Source organism: Corvus kubaryi, unplaced genomic scaffold, assembly GCF_017639235.1.
Source record: "Corvus kubaryi isolate FWS band 111438036 unplaced genomic scaffold, C.kubaryi_AGA036_p1.0 78, whole genome shotgun sequence".
NCBI lineage: Eukaryota > Metazoa > Chordata > Aves > Passeriformes > Corvidae > Corvus > Corvus kubaryi.
In genome coordinates, this window is record NW_024582065.1 from 5,079,192 (window position 1) to 5,094,558 (window position 15,367).

The 15,367-nt window shown below is 44.7% G+C and overlaps 2 protein-coding genes and 1 long non-coding RNA gene across 4 annotated transcripts in view; 2 read left to right on the forward strand and 1 right to left on the reverse strand.

Annotated features, from left to right (window-relative positions):
• DNM1 (dynamin 1) overlaps positions 1-8,453 on the reverse strand; it is a 66,340-nt gene extending 57,887 nt beyond the window's left edge. Inside the window, 2 exon segments of the mRNA XM_042052634.1 lie at positions 8,193-8,242; positions 8,245-8,453. Coding sequence (XP_041908568.1) covers positions 8,193-8,242; positions 8,245-8,355 — 161 coding nt within the window. The 5' untranslated portion in view covers positions 8,356-8,453.
• A 156-nt stretch (positions 8,454-8,609) lies between these two features.
• LOC121676310 lies at positions 8,610-13,994 on the forward strand. 2 transcript variants are annotated; one of them, XR_006020420.1, is made up of 3 exons: positions 8,610-8,881; positions 9,689-9,802; positions 11,070-13,994. It is a non-coding gene; the product is annotated as an uncharacterized LOC121676310 (long non-coding RNA). The 2 variants fall into 2 exon arrangements; XR_006020419.1 differs by having other exon boundaries at positions 9,689-13,994.
• An 859-nt stretch (positions 13,995-14,853) lies between these two features.
• The window catches only part of CIZ1 (CDKN1A interacting zinc finger protein 1), a 21,224-nt gene continuing 20,710 nt past the window's right edge, over positions 14,854-15,367 (forward strand). The window contains exon 1 of the mRNA XM_042052785.1: positions 14,854-14,863. Within this exon, the coding sequence (XP_041908719.1) occupies positions 14,854-14,863 (10 nt within the window). The remainder of the gene's footprint in view (positions 14,864-15,367) is intronic.

Below are 15,367 nucleotides of genomic sequence, written 5' to 3' on the forward strand. Positions count from 1 at the left end.
ATGCTCTGGAGAAAACAGAGACACTGTTAAGATTTCAGACTCAGGGCTCATTCTTCCTGTATTGTGTCTTGCAGGAAAGCAAAGCAGTTATCTACTACAGTCAGCACCAGGCTCAGAGCTGTGACAAACCTGAAGGTCACAAAGGAAGCAAACACCAGCAACTTAATTGTCCTGTCTGCTCACCTACATAAGACAGCTTAAGAAAACTATGGAGCCACTTTATAGTCAACTGTTATTAAAATATTCACTAATAGGACTTTGAAAACAAAGCTGGACCTAAGTACAAAGTATCAGTGGGTCACCTGGAATAATTGTTTAAACATCTAACATTAAATTGTGCCCTCAGTTTCCCGTCACAGCGTTTTGATGCAGTCTTGCCTGCTCATCAGTAAACACTGAAATGTTCTCAGCTCTCTCTTCCCAGCTACCCCAGTATCTATAGTAGTTAGTTCTGAGTAACACATCCAGTCTGCATTACCAAACTCCATCAAGTCACCCCAAAATAGGCAGGATGTGTACTTTATGGCTCACAGACAAATGTAAATTAAGAGAAATAACTTTTTGCAGTTTTTCAGAATCAGTCCTGCTTGCAGGCTGACCACCTCCAAACCTGACCAGAACATCCAAGTGCTGAAAGTCTCTAGGTACAAAACCCTGGGCTCATTCCTCTATAGGGCTGCGCTATACATCCCTGCCCTGAAAGACCATGCTCAAAAAATCAAGTGCTACCAGGCCATCTAGGGCAGCCTCTCATCTCCAAGAGTTTTCTAAGAACACACTCACTCCTCAAATCCTGCACCTGATCTATGCCAGCAGCCAAAGGTGGCTGCACCAGACCCAACCTCAGCAGAGCAGACCTAAGGAACCTGCAAAATACTGAGCAAACTAACCTGCATGAAGAACTAAATTTCTTGGCACAACACTTCTACAGAGAAGGCAGGCCTTTGCAAGGGCTCAGACAGACACTGGAGTGCCATCTTTAGAGTTTTCATTTATTGTTAAGAAAAACAGTTTATGACTTTATGCTTAACCTTTTCCAGTGCTATTTCAAGTGTCCACTAATGATATACACCTACATGACATGAGAGACACCAACAGCCTCTCCTTTAAGGATGGAGAAAAAGGTAAAAAAATTAATCGCTAAGAATTTAGCTTCAGAGCAAGGAACAGAATTCTACCACATGTCCACTTGCCTGTAATCAGAGATAGTATTCTTTAACCATGAGATTCCACTCTCTAGCAGAATGTGCAAAACCAGGTTGGAGACCAGGAAGAGAAAATTTCAAGTAGAATGAGAAATTGTCCCACCAGTAAGCTACTTTTCCCATCATGCATGACTAGATTTCTGGGTTTGGGCGGGGGAAGGGGGGGGTGCTGGACCAGATTTAGTTTCATCTCTCCTCCCAACTAGCAGTACTCTGACTCATATGGTTCCAGATCTGCGAGTCCAAGAAGGAAAAAAGTATTATACTCAAAGTTTTTTGGGTGGATTTTTTTAGTGGCATATCAAGGAAGTAGGTTTACACCACATATTGTCAGTAAATCTCCTTTCACAGACGCCACCTCAGAACCAATTTTACACTGAGCACACAGGCTGAACACCATACGTTTCCAGATGACTGCCTGCCACCCCTTCACTAACTCTTCTGGTTTTGCCACTCAAATGCACTGCCTAAAACAAAAAACTAAGTACTGGCTCACATGGGTGGGGCACACATGGGTTTGCTCTTGTCCAATAAACTCACTGCTCGAGACATCATAATAAGTTTCACCCCAGTAGCTAGAACACAGCAAGAACTGTTTTCTTGATTAACTTATGCTAAGTTGTAAGCCACTTCCATTTCTCCTCAAAAAGATCCATCTTAAAAATCCTTATCCACAATTTTTACTCACACTTGTACAGACAGACTCAAACCTGAAGTACAAAAATAGGGACATTCGGGAATTCGCCAGATCAGGAAGGGGATTAACTTCCTGCCTTAGAATAACATTTTCAGAAGTCGCCTCAGATAGGAGGTGTTGCAGACAGACTCCCATTCCTTTTATTTAAGTCTAGCAGGATTCTGCCTGCTGAGTATCTGGAAAAGTCAGGGTCAAGGACTTGGCTTGGCATTCCCAGATAGGTATTGAAAACAATCAGTACCCTTTAAAAACAGTAGGTCATCTTTGCTTTGCCTGGTTTTATTTAGGTTTTTTGACTGTGTAATAAGCACATCAAGTTTTGAAAAACAGTAGCAGCTGACAGTTTAGCTTTTGGGAACTTTTGACTCCTTTCCCCACTGGTTCTGTTCCCTCTTTACAGCCTTGTATCACTGCATCCTGTTTACTGAGCAAACACACAAAAAATTCCACAACATTTACTTGTCTCAAAGTACAGTAAGGACTTATCAAAAAAACTCAAGATGTTCTAAGACTCTCAACTTGAGGATTATCATACTAACAAGGAGGGGTCCACACAAGGAAATGCAGCATCCCTGATCTGTCAGCTATCAGGTGATGAATTCTAGCAATGACAAGGAAATGTGTCATTTTTACACACCAGTAGGTCCAAACACCAACTTGCACAACACTGAGCATCAGGTTCCCCACTAGAGATACAGCTGGTTTCCTTTCCATGGGTAAGTTCTGATATGATCTGAGACATGCCATATAGATCTCTTCTTCCAGAGAATATAAGGCTAGTGGGCAGTTACCAGAAGCACAAGATCATCACTAAAGAGTTAAGCTGAAAGATACAGACAGCAAGATCTGCAGAGAACATGTAACTGCTGCAGGAAGTAGAAAAAATATTAGACTTTTACTTACTTGAGCCAAACCCTATAGGATTAAAACAAGCTGACAGAGAACAAACACAGGCAGACACTGCTGCTGCATCTACAAACACTGAGATTCACAGGTTTTTCCCTCACAGCCATCCATGTTATGTTATGTTATGTTTTAACTTAATCATGTATCTCCTTCTAGCATTCCTCCTTCCACAAGTGTTTGCTCAGAGCTCTACAGATCTCTCTTAAGTCAAATTATTTTATCTTGGGGTCTGCTGTAACACATTACCCATTTCCCCCAATGCTCCATATTTTTTTCCTTCCACAATTAATCCAAGACAAAAATAGGTATTTTCTTCACTAGAGACCAAAGACTGGCTGCCATTTGAAGGCCTTATCTGACCATAATTTATTTCTCTAAGCAGCAGAATCCTACTCCTGGCTCTTGCACCATCCACTGCAACCCTAAATAAGTCAGTTCACAAGCAGTGCCTATGTCTTTAAGCTGCAAATACACAGGATTTGACTGGCTCACAGATGTATTTATCACATAACAATTAAGGGCCCATGACTTGCAATTAATCCTCTCTCTGACAGCACACATCTCAAATCAGAACCCTCAAAAATTTAGAAGAATCGCACTTAAGAACCTCTTTTGTGGCCAAAGCACATGCCATGAATGTATCTTCTTGTTTAAATTTAAATCTGCTCCTGAAGTACTGCAATGATGCTCAGCATTGCCCAGTACAACAGACATTCCCAATCTATACATAATGTAGCTATGACTTTTACTAAGATTTGAACACTCAGTCCTCAACGCTCAAGCTTGCAAGGCACACACTGCAGCAGAAGCCTGAGCAACTTAAAAGTACAAAGATCATCAACAAAACAGTTTTCCTGCAGTAACAGGCCAAGTATCTCGATCTCTTTATGCACCCCTTTAAGATCCTTCATTTCTACATAGTTACTAAATACTGCTGTTGGCCTCTGCAGGTATTTTGCTGGGGAAGCTTTCCATAACAAAGCAAAGTATGTGTTATCAAGGAAGGCATTCCCTCATCATATCTTGGGGGTGTATTTATCTCTAAATGGCTGTGGAAGGTATTAAGTTGCTCCTCAAAGTTATACCTGAAGCCAAACTAAACCTTGCAGCTTCAGGATCTAGCTTTGCATCACCGGTACGGGACAAAGAAAGGCAAAGAGACGCTTGCTGCCAGGCCCGTGCCTGATTTTGTCATAGCAATTACTGCAGCTATGCCTAATGAGTATTTAGCCTTTCCACTGCCACAGGCACTGCAGTGCTGCATTTTCCCTGCTCTTTTACCTAAGTGGAAATTTCAGTGTGTTAGAAGAGGCAAGGTTAGCCCAACATGGTTGAGTTTGGGCCCACACCTGTCTCCTGATTCCTTCCAGGCAACACACGAACATCAGGGAATTCAGCATATACCATCAGAGCCTGGTGACAGACTGCTAAGTACCCCTATTTTGCGTGCACAGTTCCCAAGAGAGGATGCTTGTGGGGTACCAGATTCCAGCTCAGGTCTGGGGTCAAGTAAACGCCGATTCACTTCCCACAACTTTGGCACTGCTTAGGTCCCTTGATCATAAACAAGATGGTTTCATCTCCATTCAAGTCCTTCCACCCACTGTTCCCAGCCCTTAGTCACTGCCTCCTCAGCAGCCCCCTGAAACCATCTGTTCTGGAGAAGTCAGAGGTGCCTTGTTTTCCCCACGAAGAGCAATGCAGCTGGCCCAGCAGGGCTGAGCAGCACCCTGCCTTGGATCAGATACCACCACCACCACAAGGCACAGACATTCAGGGAGCCAGCTGAACACAGCCCAGTGCTTTTAGTTTTCCTGTTCGTAAAGCACAGATAACAGTAATACTCCCACAAATCCAAAGATTTGTGTAACAGTGCTCTGAGATCACAGGATTTAAAGAAAACATATTTGTTATTTTTACATGGCAAAGTAAGAGCGGCATGAACATGGATGATTATACAAACAGCCTAGTGGGCTGTCTTGTACAACCTCCTCAGTCATTTGGGCTCTCAAATCAAATTAGCACATACCACATGCTTTGTTCTTTTCTTCAGACCAATTTTGCTGGTACAGGTGCCTGCTCCAAGACCTATTTATTTAGAAAAGGAGCCAGCAGGGAAGTAACAACACCTTAAGAACAAACTAAATGCTCCCTAAGGTCCCTTCCAACCTGAGTTATCCTACAAGCCTATAACCACACCAACAGGAAATGCCTGGAGCTCAACCAATTAACCCTCCTTCCAGTTCTGGTGCCCAGGATAAACCAGTCTGTGGAGAGATGTGTCACCTGTCCGGCTTCTACATGGCTTCTCGTTTCTTCAGTGATTTTATCACCACCAGCCGGTATCCGAGTCACCATGCTGAGACTCCAGCAGCAAAAGCACACATAGCAGCCACACTGACATCTGGTATTATAAATACAAGCTCTGCACTGTTGGATAATCTGTTAACAGCAGAGTAAGTGTCACTGAAAAAGCAATTAGCAGCAACTAGTAAGCCATCACATTCCGGAGGAAAAAAAAAATTTGTTTGGTAAGACACATAACTAAACACTGATTGCAGGCAGCATCATTCTTCCCTGCTTGGCCATTTCCAGCATGTGTGGGACTCGGTGTTACTGCAAGGTACCTGCAGCAGCCCTGGACTGAAGCCCTGCATAGCCACAACACAGGTCTGGCAGGGGGCAAGTGTGCTGTCCTGTTACGGAAACATGACTTGATGACAATTTGAAAGGAGCCCTGCAGGTCCCGAGCTGGGAAACCAGCCCTGGTGGGGCCTCCAGACCCTCTGCTGAAGTGTCTGCATCATGCTCATCAGCCAGTATGAAGCACATCAGCATTTGTTCTTGCACAGATTTCCATCCACTCAGAGAGAAACTCATCAGCGCTCACATTCACTGTGCAGCGAGCAGCTGCTGAGCAATAGCTGCACCACCATCCTGGTATCAAGCTGGAGCAGTGACATATGTCATGTCCACACTACAGCAATAATTGTATTTGTACACATTAGGTCTACACATAATTTCTTCTTATGACTGTTCAGACAAGAAAATAGCCCCTACCACAATTACACTGAGGAGCCATGCTTATTCTGGGTACTATTTCCATAGCTCCTTATCATGGCTTCCAATACCCACACAGAAAGGAAAGAGACTGTACATTACAGCAGGGCCCCAACACTACTTTAACAGGATTGGGGTTTGCAGCATATACACATACATTCTATGGTAAGAGGTCTCAAGTTACCAGTCTCTAAACTAGCCAGCACTCAAGGGTATCAAATGGAGAAAGACCTCTTCACACGGACATCTTCCATTTCCCCTCCAATTATTTCCTCTAAATGCTTTTCTACGGACAGCTCTCAGCTCCTGCTCAGGGGACCCTTCATTATTTCATTTTCTAAAAGCCACAGCACTATAACTTGCTGCTAGAGAGACAGCTGATGGGACACGATGAGGTCACAAGTTCTCCTGTGACAGGAGTCATCAGAAAGAGACAGAAAACCATTGAATTCATATATTTTCCATCAAGCAGATAAAATCCCCAGTTTTAAATTGGTGCCAGTGGAGATGCACCAAGGATTAGTAAATCCCCTTGTGTGGTTGATGTAAAGGAGAGGAGCAGTGTACCCCAATACACCAACTGTCCTTCCTTCAACAAACCCTCCTCTGGTCCAGCAGCCCTACATTATCTACGACACCACTGCAGCACTGCCTGCACAGATCCTCTAAAAAGGATTTACGAGGTTTGACTGCCAGTACTTAGAAAGCATGAAAACAGCAGAGCCAACAGGTGAACCCATTTTGCTCACAGATTTCAGAATCCATTTTCCCCTTCTTAGAAAGCTACAAAAGTCCAACAAGTTTTTCACTTGGGGAGCAGGAATTTTCTGTGACTACAGACAAACAAGTGGATCCTGGACTATGACCTGAGAACCGCGCACTGCCAACAGAGGCTCAGTAAAACGTGTCTCTGCAATGTCCTTCCATTGGCATGATCCCAGCATCTCTGGGGGATACACTGCATGGACCTTTGGAAGTTAGCTAGAAAAGATCCCAAACTCTTTAAATTTTGTACTCTTATTTTCCCAAAACTCTTTGAATCTACAGCAAAGAAGAAAAATTTTTGTTTTGACCATGCTTTCTTTGTACCAGATACAATCCCTGTGCCTTCCTCCTAGTACACAGCACACCCTGCACTCACTGCTCAAAGATACCCTTGAAGAGGTCCAGAATTTGGGGCTACTTGCAGCTAAACAAGCAATTAATCCACACCACAGACCCTTCTGACAGTGGAAAAGCTTTATAAGCCATCCAACAGCAAACAGCTTAAAAGAAAAAGTGGGGGTGGGGGAACAAGATCCAATAGATGTTGTTTGCTGAAAGAGAAAAGCCCACGCAAGCATCTGACCAGGTATCAGCAGTCACTGCTTTTAAGGCAAGTCACCAGAAACCTGCGTGCTCCTCATAGCATAAAAAGACACCTTGATAACTAAAACCCGTATATAACTTAATACAATTAATTAACAGGGCCAGGAACAAGGTGAGGAACAACCCCCCCTCCCCAGGTGTTGTGTGTCTGCGCTGAAGGAGATATTCAGGCAGCGCGGTCTGCAATTTACTCAAGTTGCAGATGATGAATGCGAAGGTCACATGAAGGGAAGACACCAGTATATTGCCTGTCACAAAATGGTAGCACCCGGGGATTTGAGCATATAGGAGAGCTATAACCCCGTCCTTCCTATAGCCTCCCTGCAGCTCCTGACATGGCATCCGCTATGGAGGACAACGAGCCTGGGCTGGGGGAGGGGGACGAAGCAGATTAAACTTAAACACCCTCCGCATCACCCCCCCCGCAGCGACAACATCCATCTCTGAGCCCCGCGGTCCCACACCGAGCAGGGGATGGATGGAGCCGGTCCCCACAGCCACTTCAGCCCCCTTGCGTTATGTAACAGCCAAGACAAGGGGGGGCTCCCACCGGCCGCCAAGGTGCGGCAGTGCCGGGGACCCCGCTGCGGAATGCCCCCAGGCGGAAAGCCCTCCCTTCCTCACTCCCTCCCTCCCTCCCGCGCCTCCTCGTACCCCTGCACCGCAGCGCCCGGGCGTCCTGCAGCGCTGCCCGCGCACCACACACTCGCCGAGCCGAGTGGCTGCGAGCGGAGCGCTGTCCTCGCACCGCGCTCCAAGTGCCCGCACCGCGCTGTCCGTGCAGCGGCTCTGCCCGCGCTGTCCCTGAGCTCGTCCCCGCACCGCGCTGCCCGTGCGGAGCCTCTGCCCGCGCTGCTCCCACACCGCGCTGCCCGCGGACCCCGCGGCGCTGCCCCCGCACGGCGCTGGCCATGCGGCAGCTCTGCCCGCGCCCCCCGGGGACACCCCCCGCTCACCTCCCGACGAAATTCTCCAGCACGGAGCTCTTGCCGGCGCTCTGCCCCCCCCCACCACGGCGATCTGCGGCAGGTCGAGGTTGGCGTTCTGCCCGATAGCGGCGAAGGCGTCCTGCAGCCGGTTGACCAGCGGGATGAGATCCTCCATCCCGCGGTTCCCCATGGTTGCGGCGCGGCTCCTCGCACAGGCGAGCTCGCACTAACCCTCCCCGCAGCCCTCCCCGGCTCTGGGGCCGGTGGGCAGCGGCTCCAGCCCGCGCCCCTCGCCCCGCTCGACGCCGCCCGGGCTCCGCTCGCCTCAGCCCGCCCGCCGCGCCTGTGAAGCGCCCCGTGCTGCCGCCAGGGGGCGTTAAAGGTACCGGCGCCGCGCTGCATCCTGGGAGATGTAGTCCGGCGGCTGCGAGGGGCCGGGATAGGGGTGGCACCGGTATCTGTTCCCAGAAACCTGGCAACGGGGCTCGCTCCCCAAAACCAGAGCAGTGCAGGCTGTCCCGGGAGCTGCGTGGGGTCGTGTCTGTGTGCGGAAGGTTGACACACCTGTGTGGCCCAGCCGGTGTGGGTGTGCAGCCCGGTAAGCCCGCCCCGCAGTCAGTCACGGTGCACCTCTCTGTGGGCCCGTACCGCCAGCACAGTGCCACGGTCCCTGTGGCGTCCGCTCCCTGCAGCTGTGCAGCGCTGCCAGCGAACAGGTAAAATTTGGTCGAAGGACCCACATGGCTTGGTTACTACACCTGCACAATATGATCCTCTCAGCCACACCGTTCAGTCAGTGCACCATGGTTTGGTCACAGTACTTGGGAACGGGCTGGCGCCTGCATGAGAGGGCTTTGTGTGAAGACAGCACCTGTGAAATCACCAGAATACAAGAGACATTTGAGATTATTAAACTGGAGGATTGCTAAAACGCTACCACTCTGTAAGCATCTGGTCTAGCAGGAGGTGTCCCTGCCCATGGCAGAGGGCAGAATGAGATGTTTTTTAAGGTCCCTTCCAACCCAAGCCATTCTGTGGTTCTGCTGCTTCATTCAAACACAGATGAAAAATGCATCATTTTCTGTTTATAGCTGTGAAACAGTAGACGTTGTTGCCAGTCTTGTTTTAGAGAAACACAAACAGGTGTTTCATTTTATGCACCCAGATTTTGTTTTTAAAATGACTTGTCTGCAATAAAGAGGGAACAGCTTAGCTTTAGGTTTTTGAAAGGGATGGGTTTTTAATAAGAATATAACATGAGGCCCTATTTGATTTCAAAGTATAGCAATGAAAACAAGTGTTCAAAAAAGCATCTGATGGCTAGCAATGACTCAGAAGGATGGAGAATGTTGCATTTCAAACACCTCTCAGTTCGTGCTACCCAAGACTCCTATTCACAGCTCAGAGAGAGATGGGGGTGGTGGGAGAAATTAAATACAAAAAACTGCAACAGATTTTGAGCTGTCTGTTTTGTTTTAAATGGCAGCTTTTTAGTTATAATAATTATAATGAGTATTTCACAGATGTCCATCAAATTTAATCCATGCAAAAATACCTACCTGGACATACAGAGAAACTGAGGCAACCATGGTGAGGGATGAATTTGCCTCATGCTCTAACACATCGCCAGTGTGCAGGTAAGAACATTGAAGGAAGGGAAGGGAGCTGCTCCATCTGCATGGGTAACACCATTGTAGGGCATACGTGGGCAGTTTTGGGGGTTGTCAATGCTATTTTTTCCTCTCGGCAAATTACCCAGTAAATCTCAAGAAATAAGCTTAAGAAACTCAATATAGACTGTGGACAAAAGGCTTTGAGCATCCATGCAGCCATTCTGATAATTTATGTTGAAGGAATCTGGAAAAAAACCCACGGTAGATAGCTGCTTCTTGTAAGACATCACCACAAAAAGAGCAATGAAGAGTATCAAAGGCTCAAATAATGATGTCACCTTCCTCCCTGGATCAGAGCTGAAGCTCAGGGAACTTTAGACCATGAGAATCTTTGAAGCTTTATTTGAGGAACCATAAGAAGAAAACTGTCCTTTTCCCAGAGCTTGCTGGGGAACTTGCAGTTCACCAACTGCAATACAGAGAAAGAATTCCCAGTCACATCACTCCAATCACCTCACACAATCTACCAGCTGTACTAAAAACTCTCAGTGGCCATGACCAGCTTTGCCTGGGGCTTCTCCCCATATCTGTGGGCCTGGGAGCTTTAATTAAGCTCAGTTCAGGGCCATCAGTCTCTGCTGAATTATGGAGACGTGTTTGTCTCTGGTTCAGTTGCAGCCTGTGGTGTCTTTGGGTCTGAGTTCCGCTCATGGGTTGACTCCTTAGCTTTGTCCCATGTAGTCTGAGTAGGTATTTTGTTCTGGGTGAGTCAGCTCTAGAAATAATCATTCTGGTTATACCATTCTTTTGGAAAAGCTAAAATGAAACAAATCCATTTGCTTTGAGAAATGTTTGTGAAAGACTATTGAAAGTACAGTATGTCAACAGCTGATGTTGAAGACTGAGGGGAAAAGTAGGGTTTATGTTGTCAGTTGAGGAGCTCATACAGTACAAAGGCTAATGCATGACTTCTTTGCAGGTGTTCTTTCCTATGTTATCTAGTTTTATTTTTCTGTGAAATTCATACTTAGTTCTTGGGAAATGTGGTCCTTTAGGGGATGTATTGGCGGGTTGGGGGGGGGGGGGGTGTTGGCCTAACTGAAGTCTTAAAGGGCAAAACTGGACAGGAGGGTTGAGGGGAGCTAATAGGGTGCTCTCCAGGTATACAAGAAAGGAATAAAAGGAATGGTGGAAGTGGTGAAACGTGCAGAAATATTGGCAAACTTTACATGGATCATTAGTGTAAAACTGAGAGACGCACAGAACCTGCTCCGGCTTCTCTGTCCTGCAGAGATGTTTGTAAGCAAATGAGCTCCAGTGTCCGCCTGCAGCGTCACCCTAAAAAACTCATTAACAGTGTGAAGTCTCAACGCTTCTGCAGCAACTGCAACGGCAACCGCTCAGCCCAGAGAGACTGAACTCGAGCATCCGAGACAGCGAGGCTTGGATTTTCTGAAGCTTTACAAACCTACACCTCCCGTTGATGAAAAAGCGAACTGCAGGCACTCGGAATCGCTCCTGAGCCTTCCATTTTCTCTCCTGCCACAAACTGAGTTGCAAGGATGTTCTCAGCAAACGTACCTTTTGATTCTGTAATGCCTCCTACCTGCAACTTACGCAGCAGTATGTAGCAGACAGAGCAGGAAAAACAAAAAGAATTTTATAAACTGGAATGAATAGGAAAAATCTATTTCTTTCTGCCTTGGTAGAAAAACTGAAGATGTGAGCAAAGAAAAACAAGGGGGATGAAAGATTTCCTCCCTCCGCTTCTCCCCCCCCAGTTGCTATAAATATTTCTGAATGTACTTTAACATGAATCCCTAAAAATGCGTGTGGCCAAGCATATGTGTGTTTCTATGTATGGCTATCAACATAACGACAGTTGTGTATGCTGGTTTTGTCGCCTCATGCAAATAGGACTCCCAGTTTAGTTAGCATAATTAGAAATAGACATTTGAGAGCTGGATTCTGTCCTTCATTCCTTGCCCTTGCAAAAATAACACATCTAGTCCTCAGAGGAAAAAAGAGGCAAAAACGTGGAATGCAATTAGCTTATGAGTCTCTAAGTTACTTGCAAACTGTTTCTGCTGACTCCAGGTAGTGTGAATGTTTAGAATATATCACTGTGGGCCTTGAAGTGGACAATTCTGGCCTTTTGGGTTCTTAAAAATGCTTATAAACACAGGTGAGAATTTAAATGGAATGTTTAAAAGCAGAGGTTAAATGTTCCAAAAAGAAACAGGCCTAGGATTGTCATTGTCCATACCAATATAGACTCCATGATACAGCTGACCAATAGTTAAAAATATTAACTAAAATTAGCCTCTTAAATTTCCATAACTATGTAAAGATGCCTACAGAGATAGAAAACACTTAAGTACCTATGTTATATAGTACTTAAGTGCTACTATACTGTAGCAATGGTACCATGGTAACATCATTGATCTCTTGAGGTATCAGTTGCTCAGAGAAAAAAAGTTGATTTCTAATGCTTCTATTAATTGCAAAAGCTATTTGAAAGAAAAGCAGCTTTTAATTTTTGAGTTTTCAAATATAAAGCTTTTCTTTGTAGAATAATGTAGTGAAATGCTTCTTCATGTTCTGTGCTTAAACTGAACTGGTGTGAAAATCCCCCAAAAAGAGATAAAAGAAGGTAAATGTAGTGTATAAGACACTGGGACAGTATTACTGTTAGTATGACTCCCCAGAATATACATAAGGAAAGAAATAAGCTGAACGTACAGTCCATTAAGAATGGGATCTGCACATGGATGTGAGTTTAAATTAATATTTTAAGAGCAACAAAGCTGAGTTCTCTGTGCTTTCTGCATCCAGTGAGATGTCACAAAATAGCTCCTGCCATATATTTTACCTTGTGAGACTGAAAATCACTAAGAGGAGCTGATTGACCATGTGGTAAAATGCATATAAAAACTGTATCTTTACCTCCTGTGGGCCTGTCCTGCCCATCAAGAAATATCAGGAATAGGTTTCTAGAACTGTATTACAAAGAATGAGGGCAAACATCCCTTAAGGCACAGATCATTTTGGTTAGAAATGTTGTATGAATCCAGTCCTCCTCCAGATAAAACAGACATGGAAAACAGTGTGATTCCAGTAAGTAATATCAGCTGTTAAGAGCATGTCTGGTGAAACTTGACCCATTCTTTCAATAGATGGGCCCTCAAAACAGGAGAAAAAAGTACTTTAAAGCTCCATATGCTTTCTCTCCAAGAAGTTTGTGAGGCTTAAATACATTATGGTGAGAACTAGTTATATCCTGGTGAAATGGATGAGTAATAACACCATCCTTGCAGTTTGCAGAGGAAATGGTGGGCACCGCAGTATGCTTGTGCTGTCATAGGCACTGAGAAACACTTGGGTTTTCAAAAGTGATGTGGCTTCACCAAGGGTTGCATACCAAGTCTTTTTCAAAGCCAAAATTAAAACATAAAACTGCACAGTGCAGTCATAATGTTGGGAATTAGAAATCTCTGGTTATCTGCATGCCTGATCTGGTCCCTGGAAAAAATTCATGTAGCCCAGCAAGAACTTGGCTATATAATACAATCCAGCTCCCGAATAAAAAGCATTCATATGGTCTGTCCTCTTATCTGCCAACAAATTTCATAACCCTGATCTAATCATACAGAAGTGTAGTGCAGGTTGCCTTATGGTCGTGATCCAGCAACTCCACTGATTATAGTCTCTGTATTACAGGGCACTTTCTGGTTCAAGGTCTTACTTTGAACTTCTAAATCTTATTCTGTTTCGTTCACTCCAATTGCCAACGAGGCACTCCCATGCCTAGGGGATGCATGGGTTGTTTTTGAGTGATAGTGCTGTAGTCTGCATTGTGTAGTCTGCATTGTGGCTCTTTTTAAGGTTCTGTGTATTCTCCCATTATGACCTGTATTTGCCACTGCACACTGAGTAGTGAGTTGCTTAATTATTGAAAGGGAGATGTTCCTTACAGGAAAAGCAACTGTCAGTGGATGGGAGGTCAAGGTCTGCGTACCAATGATCACTGGGCACTGACAGCACCCTTTGGCTGTCAGCCTGACACACTGTTTTGTTGCTGGTAGTGAAAGAAAGGATCCTAACCCAATTTTCTGCAGTTTCCTTAGATCTCTGTATGACTTTCAAACTAAATGGTGTGATTACCTGAATCTGGAGCTTTCTTTTCTGGATTCAATTAAACCCTCTCTGGTAGGTGTGACGTTCACATTTGTACATAAAGGCATGTCTGAAATCAGCCTTTGGGTTGCAGGATGATGGAGCAGCACGTCTTTGCTTCCTACAGCCCTAGCCTGTTGTGTTGTGCAGACACAGGACCAAATCCATGTCCAGATTTGTGTTCAATGCAGTAGATCTATGGACTATTTATAAACTCAAAAATGTTGTTTATTTAATCATTTCTATGTAGGACCTCAGAGAGAAAAGCCCACTCTATGAGGGGAGCCTCTAGACGATGTCAGAACATAAAATCTAACAGTGAAGAAAGGCTTGGTTACCTGCATGTTTCATTAGCATGGTGTTTTGTAGATTTCCAAATGTTACATACAAAGAATACTTACAAGAGCTTTAGTTGTAGAATTAAGAACAGAGGACATCAATTTCAGATTTGCATTTATCTATACAGCCTGAATTCTGCCTTTCCCAAGTCTGGCTAATTTATGGACTGGGATTGTAGGATTAACCCTTTCCCCCACTGCTGCAAGCCAGCCAGGCCAGTGGCTGCTCTAACAGCATGATTACAGGAGCAGAGGATGAACTATGCAAAATTATTTTAAAAGACTCCGTGCATGGTTTTTTGCTCCATGTGTGTTCCCTAGGATGACATTTAAGTTTTCATGCTTAACAGGACAACATTTTCTCTGTGCAGACAGCCATAAAGGACTCTGGACATGAACAGAGCCCATCATTGATTAATATGGATGGTCATCTCGAAATTGATTATTGTAAAATCAGGATGGTATAAAAAGGCCCAAAGGAAAAAATCAACATATGCTGCTGTACTGAAAATTATTAACAATAACTGTATAAAACCAGTAACTGTCTGTGTTCAGCTTACAATGCTTTCAGGTAAAAATTGATTCCAAGGACTTTAATGAATCAAGTAGTCTTTATTGGCATGAATAAAAAGACTATAAAGTAAATTATTTCAGGATGGATTCTCTGGAATAGCAAGGAGCAGAAATGCATCTTTATCCTTGTAAGATTTAGCTTAGCATAAGAAGAAATTATAGTCACAGTATATTTTCATAGAGAGCCTGTATGTGCTGAAAAACCTTAAAATTAATTTTGCTATGAAAAACAGGTCCTGCAGGAAAGGTTTTGCTGCAAACCCACCCCCCGCCAAAAAAAAAAAAAAAAAAAAAAAAAAAAGGGGATGGACTTGCTGGGGAAGTCATTTCAGTCTACAGCACAGAGCAATATTGCAAAAGTCCGTTTGTTTTCTGCCAGGTTCTCATTATAGGCTTGCCAAGATGTGACCACAGCAAATAGCCAGAGGCTGCTTTGGGATTTTTCCATCTTCTCGGTGAGATGGTTACCAAAGATTCCCCTGGACTATTAAAAAAAAAAAAA